The sequence below is a fragment of the Scaptodrosophila lebanonensis genome, unplaced genomic scaffold, assembly GCF_003285725.1.
Source record: "Scaptodrosophila lebanonensis strain 11010-0011.00,11010-0021.00 unplaced genomic scaffold, SlebRS2 tig00000043-arrow-pilon, whole genome shotgun sequence".
Taxonomy (NCBI): Eukaryota; Metazoa; Arthropoda; class Insecta; order Diptera; family Drosophilidae; genus Scaptodrosophila; species Scaptodrosophila lebanonensis.
The window spans coordinates 3037782-3059830 of record NW_022060545.1 but is presented as its reverse complement, the minus strand read 5'-3'; the positions used below and the strand labels follow the sequence as shown (position 1 = coordinate 3059830).

Below are 22049 nucleotides of genomic sequence, written 5' to 3'. Positions count from 1 at the left end.
TAGACTTTTCTGAGATTACTTGGAATTTTTATTTTTAAATATAATCTTCCAATGCTAATCGAAACAGTGTTGAATAACTGTCAAAGATGTATTTTGTTTACAAATCAAGTAAAGTGAGTTTTTCTGGTCTTTCTCTTAAAGGTCTTACTGGCCGCTGCATCAACTCAGTTAACATTTGAAAATGTACCGAAAAATTTCACACTGGAAAGATTGGATAAATCGCCAAAATTACGAGACCTTGGAGGAATTACGAGAACTTCGATATTGAAGACGCAAGATCATCAAATCGCAGACAGCAGAACTGCCTCTAAGCCGAAGATAACGAAAATAGGCTTTATAAAATGTACACTGGCTAGTGGGAAACGGGACGCGCAATTTTCAGCTTGTGCGGCACTAACCCTCTTGCCAAATTTTAATATATGTGTTACAAAACACGTTGTGGTGAAAAGGATTGAAGGGGAAAGTAAGAAAGATAAAAGGCAAAAAGTTTGTGTTGGCGAAGTGGTCGCAGGGGCCCTCACGGCAGCGATTCTTGCCCGCTTTGTAAATGATGCAATAAATATGGGAACAGGTCCTTATCTGAAAGTGGGATTTAAAATTTTCGCAAGCAAAGAAATGCAAAATTGCTCATGTCTAGTATACAGATGTCTTTTAAAATTGCAGGAATACCACCTTTCTGTTAAAAATTGTAAAGATTAATTCCAATTGTTTAAAATGTCGAAAATATTGCTCACACGGAGAAGATTATTTATTCTTACAATAAAACGATAAGAATTACATGAAAATATGTTGTTTTTTTTTTAAATAAAAAAATACATATATATTCTAATTTCTTTACTACAGTTGTGATTGCAATGAACTGAATGGAAATAAAAGAAATAAACTATTATTTAACTATAAATGCAATTTTCACAATAGTTTTACCGCTTAGTCATTATTTAATTTCAAAAGTTCCATTATTTTGTGTGATGTAAATCGGTTTTAGACCACTGTGTATAGGCATTTGTAATCATATTACATTTTAATTTGCGAGTCCGAGACAAATGTGAGTCGTTTTCTAGCAAGTTCAGTGCATTTCCAAGACAAGCTTCAAGATGGCAAAAAGCAAAAGAAAAAACTCAACTGGGAATCCAAAGTATCAAAAGAAACTAGAAATTTCTAGGTTGCAAGTTCTAATGCTAATGCTGTTAATCAGCGCCTTGGCGGGCTGGGTTATAATCCTCTATAACTTTAAACATCGATCGCTGGGTCCATTATATGAAAAATTCAACGGGCTGTGTAACCCTGTTAATAAATCAGCATTGATCCCCAGAGGAAGAGACTTGATACTGATTAGCCAGCAAGTACAGGGTCACATGTTTGGCTATAATGTGTGGCTATCGGAACGCACTTGCCTCGATAGAAGACTGCCCGATGTGCGGCATCAATTGTAAGTTCAAACTGTATCGATATTCAGGCTTTATAAATATAGTGTTGTTGATCTTTCAGTTGCAACAAACACAAGTGGATGGATGTGGAGCTGCCCCGTGCGAGCATAATACTGACCTATCACCAGGTTATTACTATCGGCAACAAAATACGAAACCTTCTCTAGTAGTTTTCATTATCAGGTGGATATCAGCGCCATTTTGCGAGCTTTACACAGCATACGTGAGCGGACACCGATGGAGCTAATTCGAGAGATCATTCTGATCGATGATGCTACTGAGGTGGAGGAGCTGAGAAGTCGAGATTTTCTAGTACTCGTAAATAAATTGTTCGGCGTTTTTTTGCGAGTGCGTCGACTGAAAGAGCATGTGGGTGTTTGGGCGGCACGCAAGGTGGGAGCTGAGATGGCTCACGGAGATGTGCTGGTCTTCATGGAGCCCTACATAGAAGTCAATGTGGATTGGTTGCCGCCACTGCTGCTCCCCCTCACGAAAAACTGGCGAGTCAGCACAATGCCCGTTCTGGATATTATTGATCACGCGACTCTGCGCTACGCGGCAGGAGAACCTAAGCGTCTGGCATTTGATTGGCATTTACATCGGATGGTGCTGCCGCTGCGAGCTAAAGAGCAAGAGAAATATCCCGAGCCCCATGGCAGTCCAGTTCTAAACGGTAAAGTATTTGCCATAACTAGCGCATGGTTCTGGGAAATAGACAGTTATCAGACCGAGTACTACAATCCACCGGCTGTGGAGCTTGAGCTGAGCTTCAAAATCTGGCAATGTGGAGGTCGAGTGCTGCAGGCATCCTGCTCTCGTGTGGGTTATATAAAGCACAAATCGAATACTCTAAATAAGGAGTCCATGGAGCTCGAAGACTTTATGGATGAGCAAGTGGTGAGTAATACAAAAAAAAAAATAATGATTAAGCATACAAAGTGCAAGGTAATTTATTAAATTTAAAATTTCGTAAAGAAATTCTCCAATTTGTTTACATCTTTGAAGCCATAACTAAAATATTAAAGGTTCATGGAATTCGCTAGGTAGACAAATAATTCCTACACACATTTTTTATAATCCTTCTTTATTCAGCAATAATAACACAAAGTCTACACTATTTAAAGCTTTTGTTTCTCTGCTGTAATAGTCTTTTATTTCTAGTAAGGATTCACATTTTTTAGAACAAATGCCTTTTTACATAAGACTGGATATGGAGGAAATTTCGAAATAGTGCGTTGTATGTACTACTCATATTTGTTGGCTATATTGCAGAGCTTCAGGAACTTGGTGGAGGTCTGGTTCGATGAATATAAGCAAGTTGTCTATGAGACTTGGCCAAATTTACAACATTTCAAACCCGATAATTTGCGCATGGAGTTCATATTACGTCGTCGCTTACAATGCCGATCAGCGCGGAATTTCTTTGAGCATGTCGCTCCAGATATAATGGCCGCTCATCCCTTTGAACTGCCCGAGGATCTTGCAAATGGCGAGCTAGCGATGATCAATGAGCCAAAGCTTTGCCTTAGCACGGAGCCACGGAATAGGTCCATATCCTTGCGCCTTCGTCCATGCAAGAGAAGAAGTTTTCAGCAACGCATTGGCTCAGCGCAATATTGGGCTATCGGATCCGACCGTAGTCTGAAGCAGGTTGTCCAACACACAATCATCGAAAATTATTCCCCATTAATTTTTGAATTTATTTATCTAGGATGGGAAGTGTTTGGCGGTGCGGAGACGGAAAATCCCAACAAAAGTCGCGCTCCAGTACTGCAATGATGCATTCATGCAGAAATATTGGTTCTACGACTATTCCAAGCATCAGATCGAGCAAGGGCAGCCAACAAATAATAGGCTTTGTATGGAGGCGGTACCCCAGGAGCGGCATGTCGTCATGAATAATTGTCTGGATGATCATCCAATGCAGCAATGGTCTTTTACATATGTAGACATGCTCGCCCTAAACAACTTATACGTAGAGCTGATCATTAAGGAACAATTTAAGAAGAGGGCATTGGCAGAGGCGAAGGAAGACAAAGCCTATGAGGCACAACGAAACTATATAAAAGAAAAACTTCTCAAAAGAAAAGCAAGAAAGTATGCTAATATGAGCAAGCCCCCCACTGAAATACCTCCACCCGAACAAACTTCCGGCGCTAAGTAATATCCACCCATTGCTAAAGCAAAAAGAAGAAAAAGTGAAAACTTGATGCTGCAGTTTGTGATCGTAGTACTGGAGTGAAATGGTTTTGCAAATAAACTTTCCTAGAATGATCCGATTTGGATGGAAATTAAAGTATGGAATTATATATGAATAACATGTTTAAAGTTTAGTTTATATAAGTTGATTTGCAACTATGTGGGCAGTTCTGTACTGGCAGGAGGGGGGAAAATAAAAATTAAAAAAACAATCTCGGTTGCCTGGATATTAGGAGACTCTACATACTGTGTTTGGTCAATGTTTCGGAAATCCAGGCAAATATGTATGTCTAGATCGATTTCAGTCGTCATGTCTTTTGAAACCTCTTCTACAATAAAAGCATTAACCGATTAAATAGTTTTGATATTTATTTACTATATCCTGTATCCGATGTGTAGAAGAAAGCTATATTCATTATGTGGAAAACCCCATATTACGTATTAAGCTTTAAACAAATTATTTAATTGTAATTCTTTAATCGACTACTACTAAGAAAAAATATTAGAGAAACTATTTCCTGTCAGTACTTTTTCTTCCATTTGCTGTCGCTAAGGGTAAATATGTTTGCATGTATGTATATAATACGACTATGTGCCTTGTATGTAACAACGCATAAATTAAATTGAATTTAAGACTCATTTAAATGCGCTTGCAGCCGAAAATAACAGAAACGTATAAGATCTTTCACTGCCTCTCTTTGGCGTATAAGACTTATTGGTTGAACGTGAGCCGAGCTTACGACCCAGTCGTGGCCTAAACGTTGCGTGGTGCGTTTGAGCCAACAAAAGTTTTCTTGTCCATCCGTACTAAGTATGTATTTACAAGTTTTGCATAAACAAAAGAAACAAATATGGTTGTTGTTGCTGTTGGCGGTCTTAATAAGCCTAATATATTATATCAATGAAATAAAGCCCGAAAATTTGGCAGCAAAAACAAGGGCTGCGCACACAACAACAATAACAACAACTACTACTACAACAACCAAAACAACAGCAGCAGCTGAGCATAATATCAGGTACTTGAGAGCGAACTATGAGGCACTCGTAGTGCCCTCTCTGGGGGCCATGGGCAAGCCAGCGCTCGCTGAATGGAGCGCCGACGAGCTGCTGGCTATTGAGAGCAGTCAGAATGAGACGGGCTACAATGCTTGGCTCTCGAATCGTATCTCAGTCGAGCGAAAGCTCCACGACATGCGGCATCGCAGGTGAGTGAGCGTTGCGGTATAAGAGTTCGTCAAGTGTGTATAAGATGGCATTTCTTATACTCAGATGCAAAAAGCTCCGCTACCGACTGAAACAGCTGCCGCCGGTTAGCGTTGTTATCACTTATCACAATGAGCAGCCGAGTGTGTTGCTCCGCACGCTCCACAGCCTGAAGAACAGAACGCCGAAGCGTCTGCTCCGTGAGATCATTCTGGTGAACGATGCGAGTGATGCGAAGGAGCTCAGCGGCAGCGATTTCGCCAACTATGTGAGCTGGAAATTCCCAGAGCTGGTGCAGCATCTCCAGCTGCCCAAACAGCTGGGTCTGATGGGAGCACGTGTTGAAGGTGCGCGGCAGGCCCAGGCGGATGTCCTCGTCTTCCTGGATGCACACATTGAAGCCACCAGGGGCTGGTTGCCGCCACTGCTCGCCCCGTTGCTGGAGAACAATCGCACCTGCACCACGCCCATCATCGACACCATTGATTACGCCAATTTCGCATATAGGCGTGGCAAGCCATCGCGTGGCTTCTTCAATTGGCACTTCAACTATGTACAGTTGCCATTGCTACCGGCGGAGGCTGCCCTGCTGCCCGCCCCCCACGATAATCCCATCATGAATGGCGGTCTGTTTGCCATAAGAAAGCAGTGGTTCTTTGAGCTGGGCGCCTATGATGAGGGCCTGCGAGTGTGGGGCGGCGAGCAATTTGAGTTGAGCCTCAAGCTCTGGCTATGTGGCGGACGTATTTTGGAGGTTCCCTGTGCACGTGTGGGCCATTTGTTTAGGCATGGCGACTATCAGGTGCGCTACACTCAACGCAATAACGAACGTAAGGCTATCGAACGGGTGAGTAGCCAATTATTACTATAGCTACAACAATATGTTAGAAAAGTGGGGAACATTAAGTTAACACTTCTACAATGGCATATCTTGTGTTAACTAATTAGAACCCCCCATAATCACAGAACTATAAACGCATTGCTGAGGTCTGGCTGGACGAGTACAAGGACAAGTTGTATGCCAATGTGCCATCCTTGACGTATGCCCGCGCGGGTCCGCTTAAAACTCAGCGCGCGCTTCGTGAGCGCTTACAGTGCAAGCCCTTCAAGTGGTTTTTGCAGCATTTGGCTTCAGATTTTCTGGCGGTATACCCACTGGAGGATCCAGCCGACTTTGCAGTCGGTGCTTTGCAAAGCTTGGCTGCGCCAGAGCTTTGCTTGGACACGGCTCACAAGAAATCGGGGCAGCCGCAATTACTACCCTGTGGAACGGACCTTAAGTACCCCGAACTAAATCAGAAATGGACGCTGAGCTATAGACGTGAACTGCGCTCCAGTTATCTGTGCCTAGAGCTACGAAATCGTCAACCCAATGCCACAATTTGGCTGTGGCAGTGCCATGGCCAACTGGGCAATCAATTCTGGTACTACGATCCAAAGGGTAAGCAGTTGGTGCAGGGTGTGGAGGAGGCGCAGCAGAGGTGTCTGGAAGCACAGGTGGAGCAGCGTATTGTGGTGGCAAATATCTGCGATGCGGAGAGTGTGGGGCAGCGTTGGAACTTCGGGTTTGTAAATCAAACGGCGCTACAAAAGTTCTGGGTTGGCATTACCAGGCAGTGACAAGAAGCACTCAATTTTTACCAAATTACGCTTATATTTGTACTCGACATTTCTGAGATTTGCTCTTTTAGGTGTAGGAATTAAAATAAACGGTTGTAGACTTGCCTTATAAATGTAAATAAAAGTATAAAGTTAATTGATTTTTTTATTTGTCAAGAGAAGAAATTGGAGCCACCAATGGTCTTTAACACATTATTTAAAATAGTGAGCTTTAAGGCTTAACATCAGCACTGCCGAAGGCATTTTGTATATCTTTGTGCTGTATTTGTCCAAATATGTTTACTAAATGCGTGAAGTAATACAAATCATATATATCAGGCATATATTCCACATGGTAAGAGATAGAATATTTCGAAACTGGCAGGCGAAGCTGTAAATTGAAAATTCTTATTATCTCTAGACATTCGACATGGTTCGACATACATTATGCACTTCGTAGTAGGAGCGATCTAGAAAATATTTGTGCTTTTCCAGTGAAGCATTCATCCTTGATCCCACATGCACCTCAGCCTCAAAGGGCAGAAATGTGTGGTTTGACCAAACATCGCGGCTATCGCCAGCCAGGACTTTCACATTCGACATACAGATGCCGAACTGCTCGTCAGCGGCGTCCCCATGATCCTCCTGACTGCACAAGCTGGCATTGGGAAGGGCTTGGAGCACAAAGCGAACCAACGCCTCACTGCTAAGCACCATTGCCGAGGCACCGTACATGTAAGTCTATAAAGCAAAGGCAGATTGTTGAGGTATTACACAATGGGAAATGCAATTAAGTGGGAGAACCTACTATTACACTACAAAAAATGAATCATCGATTAACAATTTTCAATTTTTGTGAATGAATTCCTCGCTGCTGCTAGTTTGATATTTTTGCAGAGAAGGTTAATTTTTTGTTTAAAAAAAAATCTGATATCTAATATATTACTATAAAAAATTAATTATTAAATTTAAATAATCTCCCAATAGTTTTGGGGTGCAATTAAAAAACGCACTTCGTCTTACTTTTTGACTGAAATAACTTAAAGCTATTTTTCACAAATTTTAATGATCATGTTGTAATAGAATTTTCAAAATTTTGGTGTTTTTTTCCGAAGTTATAAGGACATTCTATCTATATTAAAAATATTCTAAATATGTCTTTACATTTCCGTTTGTGTTCTTATTGAATATTTTTTCTTCCTTTTATTTTTCAAAATATAATAGAATTCTTTGAAAAAATGAATAGAGGCTCGTTAACCATAACATTTTGCTTTCCTGAGAGGATGCATCTGAACTCTTTTTAATTTGAGGAACGCCCCGAATTTGTATCTTCCAACGAAATCTTAACAAGGCTTAGATCAGATGCACAGACTACATATTACTTTCATTTAAGGAAAGTTCACTCCCCTTTTATGGCTTTTATGGTCTGAAAATTTATGTTTTTGGGGAAGAAAATAATTTTTAGCGAATATTCTTCCCCGAGCTTATCAGTAATTAAGTATTTGACTCCATTAAGCAAGTTCTACGGCTCGATGAATATATACAACTAAAAGCAAATGTGTTAAAATTAAATAATAACTTATATTATCGAATAATTACTTGATTAGGCAAGTTTTATGACGTTTCGAAATGATAATCAAGTTTGTGGCTTAAAGCAAACAAGTTGCCAAAATCCAGCAAGCGTTTGCTTTAAGTTAACCAAGTGAGCAAAAAACTGGCTTATATAAAAAAAATCACTGGAAGAATTACCAAGTCCTTCTATATAGTTTCTATTAAAAGGACAAAGGCATTAAGTTGAACTGGGCTGCCCCCATTGTAAGCTAAATATGTATATCCAAGGCAGTCCCATTTATTTCAGTGTAAATAGATTCAACAGACTGCAGCACTTGCCTTACCTCATTCTGTGGCGTTCGCAACTTGCAGCCAAAGTAGATGGGTTCATTGCTGTTATGATGTTGCAGCATAAAGCGCAAATTTTCCACAACCACAAAGCTGCAAGGAAATGAAGAGAAGGCATTAGCATTTAAGGCGCACTTGTTCGCTAGTTCCCCCATCCTTACCCTCTCCCGCACCACCCGCACCACCATCCTCACTTACTTGTCATCATTGGCGTAGAGGAACCAATGGTTCTCGTCGAAGTAATGGTACTTATAGACATACTCCATATGGGCACGCATGCGTTGCCATTTGTCCGGCCGATGCATAAACACTGCCGGCTCCAGCTCCTCATGCGAATCATCGCTAACGAACAGATACTGATTGCAGTGCTTGGTCCAGGTGCGTTTCACATGCACGCCGACCCCCTCATGCCTGTGGCCGTAGGTGACAATTATGCAGAAGATCTGCACCCGTTGCCTCAGCGCCACATCCGCGACCAAGGCGGGCGCACCATCCTGCTGACCACTCTGCCATAACACGATGAGATAGCAGAGCAGAACGAGCAGCAGCAGTCGCCAGAGACACTGGAGAGTTCGACTGTGGCACGGATTGGAAATGCTAATTTTATTTTTGCCGCTCAAATAGAAACGCCGCACGCTGAGTTGGCGTGGCATCTTGCCACCGTCTTGAAGCAACTGCGGTTAGGGCCCCGTCTGTGGTGGCTTGCGGTCCGCTCCCGCTACAATTTAATTATATTGAGTGCTTTTGTCTGTCGCCATAGTGGTTGGCTCTGCCTGTGCTTGATTGCACCACCGCCGCATACAAATTGCCTTTTTCAATTAGAAATATTAGCTCACCTTGCCGCCCAACAACAACAACAGCAACAGCAACAGCAACAACAACCTGCAGCGCACACTCTCTCTGACTTGCCTTGCCAGCGCTGTCAATTATAGTGTTCGGTCTGCGGATAAGGTAAGACTTTGCTTACCCTTGGCTTCCTGCCACCTGGATATCAAAATCGGGCATTGGCAAGTGCTGATACTTCTGTTTGCTTAACCATTGACTGTGCAGCGTCTCCGCGGATGTGCAGCAGTCGGGAAAGGGAGTGGCATTTGTATCTGCAAGCTATGCGCATCAAGCAATGGACATATAGTATTGAAAAGGAGTGCTGCAATATCGAGTATTCATTCATATACATACGAGTCTCATCAACTGACTTTGGCAAAAACTCTAAAACTGCAATGGATATTCCTTTGAGTGGGTGCCTTTAAACATTCCTCAAAGAAACCATAAAGGTAGGAAGCTTAATATTATTGTGCAGCTGCATTGACATTATTAATATTGAATTCCACTTCTCATGTGCATTGACATTTGTTGAAACTGCAATCTAGTTCGAATTTTTTTATTGCGATTATTTATTCACGCCATAAATGCGGCGCAAGTCCGGTTCTGTTCTGTTAACAAGATTGTCAAGAGTGTAACATATATATAGTATGTATTCAGAATTGGTTATATCAAATATGATTTAGAAATGTCCACTGCACGCTTAAGTTTGAATCTTTAAATTGACATTCATGTGTTTTTAATTCCATTTTTTTTTAAATGTAAAATGTTTAAATCAAGATTTAAGTGCAAAAACGAATCGCGAATTTTTAGACTTTGCTTTCCGCTTCAACGACTAATGCAATAGAAATGGTTTTGAAAAGTTTAATTTTTAATTTAAATTCCATTCAATATTTATTATACAATAAATATTATATATACTGCATATTAAAGCATTTGCCATTTTGATGGCAATTTGCAGAAACTCATCGAAAAAGGAGGAAGAAAAAAGTTATCAGACTACAAAGTCAACTGCTATTTTTTTAAATTCTTAATTATGGATTTGGACCAGCATCCAAATTATATTAATAAGCCTTTCAATAGCAACGCAAATGAATCTATTCATTCATATAGCACTCTAATTCATTCGTTCAGTTCGTTGTGTTCCGGCGTCAAAAAAAAAGAGTCAGCAGTTCATAAAAATTAAAACAGGCATAAACAAATTAGTCTCCTGCTATCTATGTAAAATGTATTTTAAATGGTGTTTCCTCTCAAAGCCCATTCAAATCTTCATGAAGTCCGCAATAATTGGAATTCAATTCCAAAACAGACAATTCATTCAACGAAAACTATGCAGTCATAATGTCTCGTCAAATAAAATTTAAATTATAAAAATAAAAATAAAAATGAACATGTGGAATATTTGGAGTGGAATGATATAACATTTGTTCGAAAATACATGCGTGATCTCAGCAAATTATAGCAAAATCTTAGTAGTATATCGTATATACTATTCGGTTTTAGGTAAGTGCGAAGGAAACACGTTTCAGCAACGTTTCCAAAAAGACAAACGATTTGCATAGAATTTAGCTTATTTAGTTAGCAAAACCGCATACCAAATAACAATCGGGCAACGGCCATAAATCATAACTCAACTGTTCGGTGTCAATGCTAGGTGTCGAGCTATTGGCTAAATAAACGCGCTTTCGAATGCATATACCTACTTGTATGCTACGAGTATAGTATTTGTTCACGAACATCAGTGTTCGGGTATAGAAAAATATGAAAACACAGTCACAACACAGTCGAGCAACATATTCAGGCGAAACGGACAAAAGAAATGAGTATAAAGGTGCACACTAAATAAACTTTAAACAAAGCATGGCTATTTTGTGCTAATGTCTCAGTTTACGTGCTCAAATTACCAGTTGAGTTGGTTGCCGCTTGTTTGGTAACAGGTTACAGGTTACCAATACGAACTGCCAAACAAAAGGCCTACACATGATTAAGAGCAAGCAGATAGGCCCAGGAAGCAGTCGAGAAGGAAGAAAAAGCGCAATATTGCATACAATTTGTCGCTCTCTCTCTCTCTCTCGGATAATGTGTAGGCGACAGGCTGCAGGCGGCCGGCTGAAAGGGGCTTAGGGCCGTTGCTGGGGTATAGGCATAGGTATAGGAACAAACGATAGACATGATGCAACAATGACACTTTGCAGCCCAACCAAACGGAAGTAATTTTGGAGAGGGCCCGAGACAAAAGGCGACTGGGAAAACAGACGCAGACAACAGCCAGCAAGGCCCATTGATGAACACGTCGATGCCAAAGTGTTTCAATCTGTGTGGATTGAGGTTTAAGGAGCCATAGAAGCAGTGGAATTCGGCATAGGTACTGACCCTAGTATGTGCGTTGAGTTATGTGGGAATTCTTGCTCTCTTAATGATGCCCGCATATGGGTTACTCGGAAATGCAAACCCAAGCCATTCTAATTGAAAGATCGGAAAACGGAAATGCTTCGAGACAGCTGCGACGACTTTATTAGCTAATCTGATCATTCCTCCTCAGTGTGTGGCACTGGCACACCAAATAATCGCACATGATACACAAAATAGTACATATCATATATATCAGCTGTGTATTCAAAACTGAAAGTAATAGCATGCCTTGAAATTGGCACCGTTTGCTGTAAATAAAACCGGCATATTTGATCAATATATAGTATATATACTATCTATAAATCTATGCAATTCCCTCTCACCCTCTCAGTCGTTCTGAACCAACTATTATTCTGTAACCACGGTGCGTATTTAAAACCATCGAGAAAATGGTGCACCGTCGCTATGGGCGTGAATCGTTCGCAACCATCTCTGTCACGACTATCGACGATTTCCACTTTCGCTCCACGCAGGCATTTGGCCAATTCCGTATCCTCCATAAAACCAATGTCCCTTAATTTACAATTAGTTGTACTGCGGTTGCGAGCCTCGATGGTAAAGCGTCTCAGCGACTCTTTGCTCAGCACATAGCCCGGTTTGCTATAAAGAAAGGCCTTCTTGGGAATTGCAAAATATCAACTAATAATAATGTAAGATGACTTACATTCTTATCGGCCATATCCTGCAGTATGTAGCCGAAAGAAATCGGTTCGCTGGCGGAGTAATTATGTAATAGATGTCGCAGATTTTCCATAACGACAAAACTGTAAATATTATAAAATGGAAATTGATAAATTAGTAGATGATAAATAGTGTATTTCTATTATCTACAATATTGTAGTAGTTGTCCATAAATTAATAACTTTTTGTAACAACTTTTCGTATTTATGTATAAATTTTAAAGTGTATAAACAATTCGACAAAAGCAGCGCCATTCTGAATTTTGAAAATAATGTTTGAAACGTTGAAAAATATACTTCAGTCCTTTACTTTTTTTAAAAGGCTTGCACCACATAAAATTTTCCAAATTAAAGTTTTTTTTGGTTAAATTTTTATACCCTGTATAATAGCTATATTATTTATTTATTTATTTGTTTATTAATTCCTAGTGCGAAAAGAAGATTTCTTATTAATTAATGTACAAGTCACAAAGCAAACAATTTTCTTAGATAAAATAAAAAGTGAATTGAATAGCCTACTTAACCTGTTTTTATAAGATTCATTTTATTAATACATAATAAAATTGTGTAAAATATATAATAAGTCAAAGGAAACAAGAGGAGAGAAATGAATTTAGAAACGTCCATCCCCCCGTGTGGATGAGCGCCTCCTTTTAAAAAAACGGATCCTCATAGCAGTGCAACTTATATTGTTTTATAAACAGAAGTTCTTTTTTTGTAATAACAGTCATTTATTTCATTGTCTGCTTTTTATTAAAATTGTCAGTGAGATTTTTGATGTGTTCAGCTCCATATATTTGATCAGCTAAGTAGCATTAATATAAATACTTTGAATAAATACTTTTCCTCTTAAATGCGCATTCAAATATATTGAGTTTTAACAAAAGATCAGTATCTGGTGTAGAATAAGAATTAAACAGAAGTTCCATTGTGGATATCAGTGTATTGTCTGATCTTTTTTCTACGCAAATCGCAAAGGTAAATTTCAAGTGATATTATGAATTCAAATATACATAAGGAGCAAGGCAAACAATCACCATTTAAAATTTGTGTCAACAACTCGATCATATGAGTGTGAGGATTCGTTTTCTCTAATGAATGAATGACAGCGCTTAGGTAAACAAAACGAGGCCCAAGCCGCAAATAGAGTCCGCAAACAGAGTATATGAAAGAAAAAAAAAAAAACGGCAACAAATCTACAACTATAGATATATAGTATACATGTGTGTGTATGTGTGTGCCAACAGTGTGAGTTTGTTGACTTATTTGCTAAACAAACAGGCCGAAAATAATTGTTGATAATGCTTTGAAACGTCGATGCGTGGAGAGCTCAGAATGGTAAACAGTTGGATAAAAGCCGAAACCGGTACGGGCACATACGAGTACGAATGGCTATTGAGCAGTTCAAAAGTTATCAATTTGACATTGTTTCAATAATTTGTGCCCATTGTTTATTAACATAATTAATGAAGATCTCGTGTACAATTCAAAGACAATTTTGCTCAGTCATCATGCTAACGTTCAGTTGCGTATCTGTTTGGCACTCGAATAAGCCATCAGAGCTTCTAACGAGCACCAGCACAAAAGTATAAACACTTAAAGGCAACTGATTGTACTCTAAACTTTAGCTTTTTAATGCTCTTAAAAATTTACTTTTAATTACTTGCGAGGCGATAAGCTGGTGTTGACATAAAAATTTGTAATAAATTTCCAATTATGTGTGTCGGTGTAAATTATTTTAGCCCATGACAGGCCGCAAAGATTTCATTGACCTCCTGGCACCAGCTTTTCTATGGAAACCAAAACAAAAATATATATACTAGTATGTAGTATGTACTTGTATATATATAAAAAAAAAACAAGTGACAACAAACGATAAGCGAAGCGTGCGATGTTAGGTTTTAAGTTTCTTGAATACAAATAAATAAATAAATGAAAATAAGATTAAACTTAGAGCAGAATAAACGTCATACAAGTATTTTATATTTCCAAAGCATTGGTTTAAGCAATTGTGTATGGGCTTAAAACGCAAATAAAGCACACTTCGATAAGGTTTAGTTTGCATTAGAAAAAAGGGCATTGAGCAAGGTTGTTGGTTGGAAGAGCGTGAATTACAACAACAACAACCTACTTCTAGTAAACAAAAACGTCAGTTGTTGTAGCTGCTGTAAAAAATGCTAGAAGTTTCGTTTAAAAAATGACCTTCAATGAGTCAGTCAGCAAGACGATTAGAAACATAAAATACAGAATATTGGTATTGGGCTATATTTGTTTTTAATTAGATTAGCGATGATTGTGATGTGTAAATTATTGGAATAGGTCTGATGTTTAATAAGATACGCCATTATAATTAGTCGATTACACTGTTAAAAATGTTTTTAAAAACATTTCAAAGCAATTGTTGAGTTTAAATCAAGTCAATGGCAGTTCAGGCTAAAAAAAAAATTTGTTTTTCTATTTAAAAGGTGCAAAAAAATCATCACTTTTGTATATCAAGGAAGGTTCTCATGAAGGTTGTGCCCAAGTGGCACTGTTCAAAATGGGGTTACATAGTCTAACAAATTTAGCGTCAGAAGTTTACAGAAAACTGATATTTGCTGCCCATGTTCCTTTTGATAATTGACTATTTAAGTAGTTTGGGAAAGTTTCAATCGACTCCCATAGCTTTAAAGACTTAAATGTTGCAAGAAGGCTTTGCAATCATTTGCATCATTTGCCAAGTAAACATTTGATTGATTTATTCAAAAATGGAAGTTCACTGGCCTTGATTTTCATTCCATTTAAATATCAACTAAGTTCGACGTGGGAAAACTGCTTGGCTTTAATCTCGAAAGAAACTCAGTGGGTTTGGAAATTTGTACCAATTAGGCAAAATCTAAATTAAACCTCTCTCTAGAGCGCAATCGGGCATAATGCTTATGATAAGCGTATATGTGCATGACGACAAAACCGAACGAGAAGCAGATAAAAATTTGTCTATAGATACTTCCTTTTTGCCCAGACACAGTTGATAAAGGAAACATTTGAGAGGCAAACCACAAAGCAGGCAGCATGCCAGAATGCTCAACAATGGAAAATGAGAGGAAGCGAGTAACACAAAAAACCGGGGTAAAAGAAAGAAATAATCGATGAATGAGAACTAGTGGCAAGGCATACAAACCCATAGCTGCAGGCTGATAACTTTATCAATGGAAAGTCAAATGCGAAGACCGACAACGCCACCGACACCGCCACAGCCACTGAACGCACATAAACATACAATCACGAAGACATACAGAAATGTTTTGAAAGCCATAACAATATGCAGACGATAAAAAAGATGACAAAGAGTCAGATCATAAACAGAAATGGCAATTTATGGGCACACTATTCAAATGATTTTACGAGCAGCTACAGTTTTGGGGACTCACCTATGATCGTCCACTTTGAGCAACCAATCGAAGTCGTGCCTGTAATAGTCATAGGCATACTGCAATCCCATGTGCACCAGCATCCAGTTTTCACTATTATTAACGAGCGGAACATACGGTTCGAGTTCCTCATCCACATCCCCGCTGACAAAGAGCAACTCGTTGCAATGACGGCCCCAGGTGCGTTTCACATATCGAGCTCCCCTGGAATCCTCATAGTTGTAGGGCAACAAGCACAGCACCCGCACTTGATCATAGAGCTCGTCGACTACAAACTTGCCAGAATCTACGAAATGGGTCTGTGGTCCCGACTTTCTCCTGACATACAGATGGTAGGAGAGCGCAATTGTGAGCAGCAGAATTGTGGATAGATACAATATATGATGAACAGGTCTGTGTGAGTTCATGGTTAACACTAAAGTTGTAAGCTGGAGCTTTCGATTTTCGGTCTGACTCTGTGCTCGTCAATGCTATTGCTAGTGATAAGAAGTTAATGACTATGTTCTTTTCCAACTTCAAATATGTGTACTAGAGCACTGCATGGGCTCATCCATTCATATAATATTCGAGTTGGGTTAAGATGTTCAATGAATAATTTCTAAAATATTGACTTGGTCGACCAGAAGTTAATGACTATGTTCTTTTCCAACTTCAAATATGTGTACTAGAGCACTGCATGAGCTCATTCATTCATATAATATTCGAATTGAGATAAGTTGTTCAATGAATAATTTCTAGAAACATTGACTTGGTCGACCAGAAGTTAATGACTATGTTCTTTTCCAACTTCAAATATGTGTACTAGAGCACTGCAGGGGCTCATTCATTCATATAATATTCGAATTGGGCTAAGATGTTTAATGAATAATTTCTAAAATATTGACTTGGTCGACCAGTGTTATTTATTCACATTGGTATTATTTATATTAGTAGAGCTCAATTGTGAGCAGTAGAATTGTGGATAGATACAATATATGATGAACAGGTCTGTGTGAGTTCATGATTAACACTAAAGTTATAAGCTGGAGCTTTCGATTTTTGGCCTGACTCTGTGCTTGTCAATGCTATTGCTAGTGATAAGAAGTTAATGACTATGTTCTTTTCCAACTTCAAATATGTGTACTAGAGCACTGCATGAGCTCATTCATTCATATAATTTTCGAATTGAGTTAAGTTGTTCAATGAATAATTTCTAGAAACATTGACGTGGTCGACCAGTGTTATTTATACTTATAATATATTAATTTTTTTATATCATTTCATTTATATATTTGTGAAAAATGTCCCGAAAATTACGGTTTTTCATATCCACATGAGTAACTCAAAATTCTTCAATCAATAGGTTGAAGAAATAATTATATTTATATTAAAGTTTTTTTTTTTGAATTTGTAACACATAATGAATGATGTCTCAATAACTATGACTAAAAACTTCCACATGCAGCCCTCTAGTATATGTAAGTACGCATATCTACAATCAGACAACGGTAGCAGAAATGTGACCTGCATGTTCTTCATTCTTATTATAGATAGCCCTATTTTTTAGGCAATAAGCATTTTTTTACATGATGTTATATTGCCTTTCGATGTATAAAGTTTTCTTTCATTTGAAAATAAAATCGCGCAATCCTTACTTGAAATTGGAGACTAAGCAGAGCAATGGGAAGTTAGAATGATGAACAAATAATTTAGTTAAACTAAAAGCGAGTTATTAAAGGGTTAATTAGAAGTTAGAAGCTGTAATCTATGAGGAAGTTGACAAACCGGACCTGTTATTGCCTTTTAACGATGCTGCAATTATCTAAAATATGTTTGGTTTTATAGATCTTGTTTAGAGTAGACTAGCTCTGGGCAGTGAACTCTCCGCGTTTGCCTAATTATAGGATCTACGTAAGCAAATTAAGTTGTGCGTATTTCTAATTTAATGTGAATTATCTAAAGTTTATGGGCCATGACTAGCTTATTATGTGTTGACGAGTCTCTGGAACTTCAAATTGCTTATTGTAAGTGCCGAAGAAGAAGCTTGAGTTGAGTTGACATAAAAATGATGATGATGAAGATGTTGATATCGATAAAAACAAAGCAAAACAAAGCAAAACTAAGCACAACAAATAGCCGCAATTAAAGTCACGAGAGAGAAGAAACGATGTTATAAAATGCAAAGCCTTCCCATTCTTTAAGTACGAGCACATTTGCAGTCCCAGCCCAGCCCTTGTTCAACAGCAACCTGCTGCTTCAATCCAAACAAACAGAGGAGAAACAAACATTAAGTTACAAAATAAAATCTTTAACCCATAAAATAAAAACCGCAGCAAAATACGCAGAACTGCGGAGTTGGGAGAGCAAAGCAGAGAAGTGGGAGAAAAAAAACGCTAATCTCATAGCCCCAGCTTATCAGACAAAACAAACCTGCGAGCAACCTACTTTATGCAGCTCTTACTCGTATTTGTATTTGTTTTTGTGTTTGTATCTGTATCTGTATCTGTAGCTGTATCTTTGTCTGCATCTGTATCTCTGCGGCTGCTGTGGATGCTGCCGCATTACAGAGCCACGTCTGTTGCGCTTTGATGTTTTTGATGCAAGTGGCCAGATAGGAGAGCAGTTAGCGCTCAGTCAGCTACATGGTTGGCTCCTCCGCTTCTTTTTCTGCTTCTATAGTTCGTTGATTTTCCATTTTTATGGGTTGGGTCCGCTTTGCCGAGTGTTGGTGCATGCCCATAACTTCGCCTCATATAACTTTTATTTGCATTTTTATTTGTTTTTATTCCGAGAACGTTTTCCCGATGCTTTAACTTTTTAGGTCCCGATTGCGAGAGGAAAAATTTAATTTAATTTTCGTTCGTAGATGTTTTTGTTGTTTGCTTTATTTTCTCTTGCTATAGAAGTATGAAGTAAACAACTTTTGAAATATTTAAGTTGCATCGTTATAAGTATTTAGCATAAAGTTTCATTGCTTTTATTGCTGCAAATGAGTGCACGCACTTGAATCGCAGACCAAAGTTGCGAGAGTGAATGGAGTGCCTTATACTCATACTTATTGTATGATACTCGTAATTATTCATCGGCGGGCGCATTACATAACATATAGTGGGAGATGGCACAAGTTTATTTTTCACAAATTTTGTGGCATTGCTCGTGTGATTTAATTATAGGTTTGCATCTTTCTGGCCATTTATCAAACTGACACCATTTTCTGACTTCACTATTTATCGAAACTGCGCAAAACGATGATATAATTTGACATTGTTGACATCCATAGATATTTGAGTTTTTAAATCTGTTTTACATAACAAAATGCGAATATGAAAAAGTTAAAAAATATTCTAATACAACATACTTTGTAGCGAAACTTTGGTGTTAAAATGTTGTCGGAAATTATGAACACAAAGTTGCTTTAAAGTTAAAATTGGACAATACTAAGTCTGTTGACTAAAAATGGGAATGCAATTACTTTAAAGGCTTATTTCTGTTTTTTTTTTTGTTTGATTTAAATGCTAGAAATGAAAAATTAATACGCATACATTACCGAGTAGTTGCCTCGATTCTGAGGTCGAACACATTTTCATTATTATCGCGCTCTATTTTGCCCTTAAATTCAACTGAGTTGGATTTCTTGGCCAGTTCATCTGTAACTCGTATGCATTTATTATCATTTTAACGCACTGTGCAATATATTATCAAAATTGTATTTTTTTGGCCACCCCTTTGGAAAAGGATGTGTACAATTTTGAAGTAATGGCTGCCCATGTGCCTGCCTCACATTTTCCTGCTAAAGTAACACTAAGCAGTCTGTTAGCTTTAACAGACGTCTTAACAGCTTGTATAAAGAGAGTGGCTGTTAACAGACAGCTGTTAAGCTTGATGAGAAGTGAAGAAGCCTAAGTAACTAATAAATTGATCAAATATTTAAATAACCAGCCGCATTTCGTTGTCATTTTCAATGCAAACAAATTATAGTATTTGAAAAGCTTCGCTGGGGCTGCTTTTGTTAGGCATTTGTGTTTCTTTGCCTTGATAAGTTTATTTTGGCGCTGTTCATAAGCTGAGTAAATAACAGTACATAGTAGAGGTATATCTTCAAATCGGTGCATTGCCGTTTTTGGCACGTGTTTTGGGATTATCAGCTAAGCTCTAGCGAAGATTTCGGCAATGAAACGAGCAAACAGTTATCTAACTAAGGCACTCTGGCAGTTTGACTTTTAATGCAAATTTAAATGTTGGCAAAAAAAATGTTGTGCGTAGATAAGTATTAATATTTATGTTGGTAAGGTTTTAGGCAGAGAACACTCAGTCTAGACTTTTCTTCCCACTCTGTGCACAATTGAGTTAAAGGTTATACTTTTCATAATTTTATTTTCGAGGTCTAGTTCCTAACTAACAGCTAGATACGTTAACGGGCCCACGTAGGCAGCTCCAAAAAATTTAGATATTCGTATTTACAACTAGTTTTGAAAGGAAAACGTAACATAATTTTGGCTAATTTGAACAGACAAAAACCAGCCAAATTGGCTGAACTGACCAACTGCCATGTTGACCCAATAAAATCGCTTACAAAAAATATACAGTCTAGTATCTCTATAACGAATAGCGTGATGTTGGCAGGCGAGAATGAAAAAATGTATATTAGATCGTAGCAATTTTGTTTGTATTTATTAAATGTAATATTATGATATCTATGGTAGGGTCACTTCTAGTTTCTAAGAATGGAAATACATAATTAATAAATGGGCTGCTCTTAACAAATTACAAGTTTATCTTACTACTCAGAAATTCTTGTCTATTTTATCAATTATTTCTAGTCCTTTTAATTTACAAATCAACAAAACTATAAAGAAAATTAAAGAAAAAAATGAATTTAATTTCTGATTTATTTATTTTACTATCCTGTGCATCTTTTAATAATGCTGGTCCTGCTGTTTTTTTTTTTGTTTTTTTTTAACCTTGTTAAGAAATAAGAGCCGATCATTCAAAAAACTCTTGCTACAGACAAATCGCTTCCTAACATTCCCATACCGCGGCATCGCTAGTATTGATGGCTATTTACAGCAAATGAAATGGAAAGCTATAAAATATCGGCTGTATTTGTTCGTTTATAGAGAATTTCGACTGTATTAGTAATAGGTAACTGGTATTCGGCTTGTATAAACAGGCTTGCCAATATTTTTTTGCGCCTGCATCATATGTGGGTCAAACATTGCGTATACGTATGACGTCGTAAATGTTTATATTTATGTGTATATATGTCGTTGGTGCCGACCAACCGGTTTCACTTTCGATTCGCCAGAGAGGCGGCACAGCGTCTATCTCTATGTCTGCTCGTACTACGAGTATGCCCGCCAGCTCTTATTCCCACTTCGGTCCGCTGCAGCAGCTAGCTGGCATCAAATTTGGCGCTTAATTGAAAATTCATTCAGCTAAATCCGCTGCGGCCATATCGGCCTAACCGTGGGCTAATGTGCATTTTATTAATAAATTGTTCAATTCATTAGGTCGGCAACTTTCACCGCATCTGCTGCATCTGAGTATCTGAGCATCTGTCCGTGCCGGCAGATGAGTTTTTAATAAATTGTATGCCGCCTTTGTGGGCCTTGGGCTTTTGCATTTAGAGTCGCTTTCTTTGGCTTTACGTTAGTTTGTTTGTTTGTTCACAATATCCGACTGCATTTAGCTGTGAGTGGAGATTTGTATTTAAATTTTACGCTAATTATGTTGTTTATGTTGTATAATATTTTGATGTGCATTTAACGGCTAGACATGTTGGCCGGCAGCGCCAATCACAGACATTTTGATGCACGCTTTAGGCGTGACAATGCAAATGATGGCAGTAATAGTAGCAAGGTGGAATTTAGTATTAAACCAGCTAAGAGTGGATTGGTAACAACTGATCGTGAGTTTTTAACCGGTCGATAATCTAAACTACAGCTTGCTTTTATTATTCCACTCGAATTCCAAAGCGCAGTGATTTTGCACATTTACTGTCCTATTAGAGTCAGAGCATTACAGTTGGGCATAAACAGTACTTAAGCTTAATGTCAATGCCATGCAAATCTAGAATATTCTAGTTATTATTGTGTATTAATAGAAAACCTACTGCTGCTTCAAGTTTGACGGCTTCACCAACAGCTTCTTCAAAGACTACGACACAGATCTGTCGACCTGTTATCTAAGTTTCTTACACAATGCATTTCAGTTTGAAAAAACATCAGCATACAAGCTTAACAAAATAAAACAAAAAGTTTGCATAATCTTAGCGCAACTAATGCCACGGCCCCATCAAAACTGACTAAGAATATTTATGGGAGGCATAACGTTAAAGTGTTTACATGATAAACAACAAAAAATATGAAAAAGGTAAAAAATCAAGTGCGCACAACAAATATTTAATAATTTTGTCAGCA

General features: G+C 38.2%; 3 protein-coding genes across 3 annotated transcripts in view; 1 reads left to right on the top strand and 2 right to left on the bottom strand.

Annotated features, from left to right (window-relative positions):
• Positions 1-16058, bottom strand: part of LOC115622254 (glycoprotein-N-acetylgalactosamine 3-beta-galactosyltransferase 1-like) — a 50594-nt gene extending 34536 nt beyond the window's left edge. Inside the window, exons 1-3 of the mRNA XM_030516153.1 lie at positions 15652-16058; positions 12226-12325; positions 11885-12175 (exon numbers count right to left, since the gene is read on the bottom strand). Coding sequence (XP_030372013.1) covers positions 11885-12175; positions 12226-12325; positions 15652-16058 — 798 coding nt within the window. The remainder of the gene's footprint in view (positions 1-11884; positions 12176-12225; positions 12326-15651) is intronic.
• LOC115622193 (polypeptide N-acetylgalactosaminyltransferase 8) lies at positions 1356-6585 on the top strand. Its single transcript, XM_030516083.1, has 7 exons — positions 1356-1429; positions 1489-1555; positions 1611-2324; positions 2700-3077; positions 4470-4831; positions 4896-5676; positions 5796-6585. The coding sequence occupies exons 1-7, from the start codon at positions 1356-1358 to the stop codon at positions 6447-6449; spliced, it is 3030 nt and encodes a 1009-aa protein (XP_030371943.1). The 3' UTR covers positions 6450-6585.
• Positions 6577-8980, bottom strand: LOC115623172 (glycoprotein-N-acetylgalactosamine 3-beta-galactosyltransferase 1). Its single transcript, XM_030517389.1, has 4 exons — positions 8526-8980; positions 8324-8420; positions 6873-7169; positions 6577-6819 (listed from the first exon to the last, which is right to left on the bottom strand). Exons 1-4 carry the CDS (start codon positions 8978-8980, stop codon positions 6661-6663), a joined length of 1008 nt encoding a protein of 335 aa, XP_030373249.1. The 3' UTR covers positions 6577-6660.
• Positions 16059-22049: the final 5991 nt, after the last annotated feature.

Excerpts from the sequence above, each read along its gene's own strand:
- LOC115622193 (XM_030516083.1), top strand. The coding sequence starts at position 1,356 with ATGTTTGGCTATAATGTGTGGCTATCGGAACGCACTTGCCTCGATAGA. Across the intron at positions 1,430-1,488 it reads CCCGATGTGCGGCATCAATT|TTGCAACAAACACAAGTGGA; the intron begins GTAAGTTCAAAC and ends TTGATCTTTCAG. Across the intron at positions 1,556-1,610 it reads TAATACTGACCTATCACCAG|GTGGATATCAGCGCCATTTT; the intron begins GTTATTACTATC and ends TTTCATTATCAG.
- LOC115623172 (XM_030517389.1), bottom strand. The coding sequence starts at position 8,980 with ATGCCACGCCAACTCAGCGTGCGGCGTTTCTATTTGAGCGGCAAAAAT. Across the intron at positions 8,421-8,525 it reads CTCTACGCCAATGATGACAA|CTTTGTGGTTGTGGAAAATT; the intron begins GTAAGTGAGGAT and ends ATTTCCTTGCAG. Across the intron at positions 6,820-6,872 it reads CCTACTACGAAGTGCATAAT|CTTCGCCTGCCAGTTTCGAA; the intron begins GTATGTCGAACC and ends TTCAATTTACAG.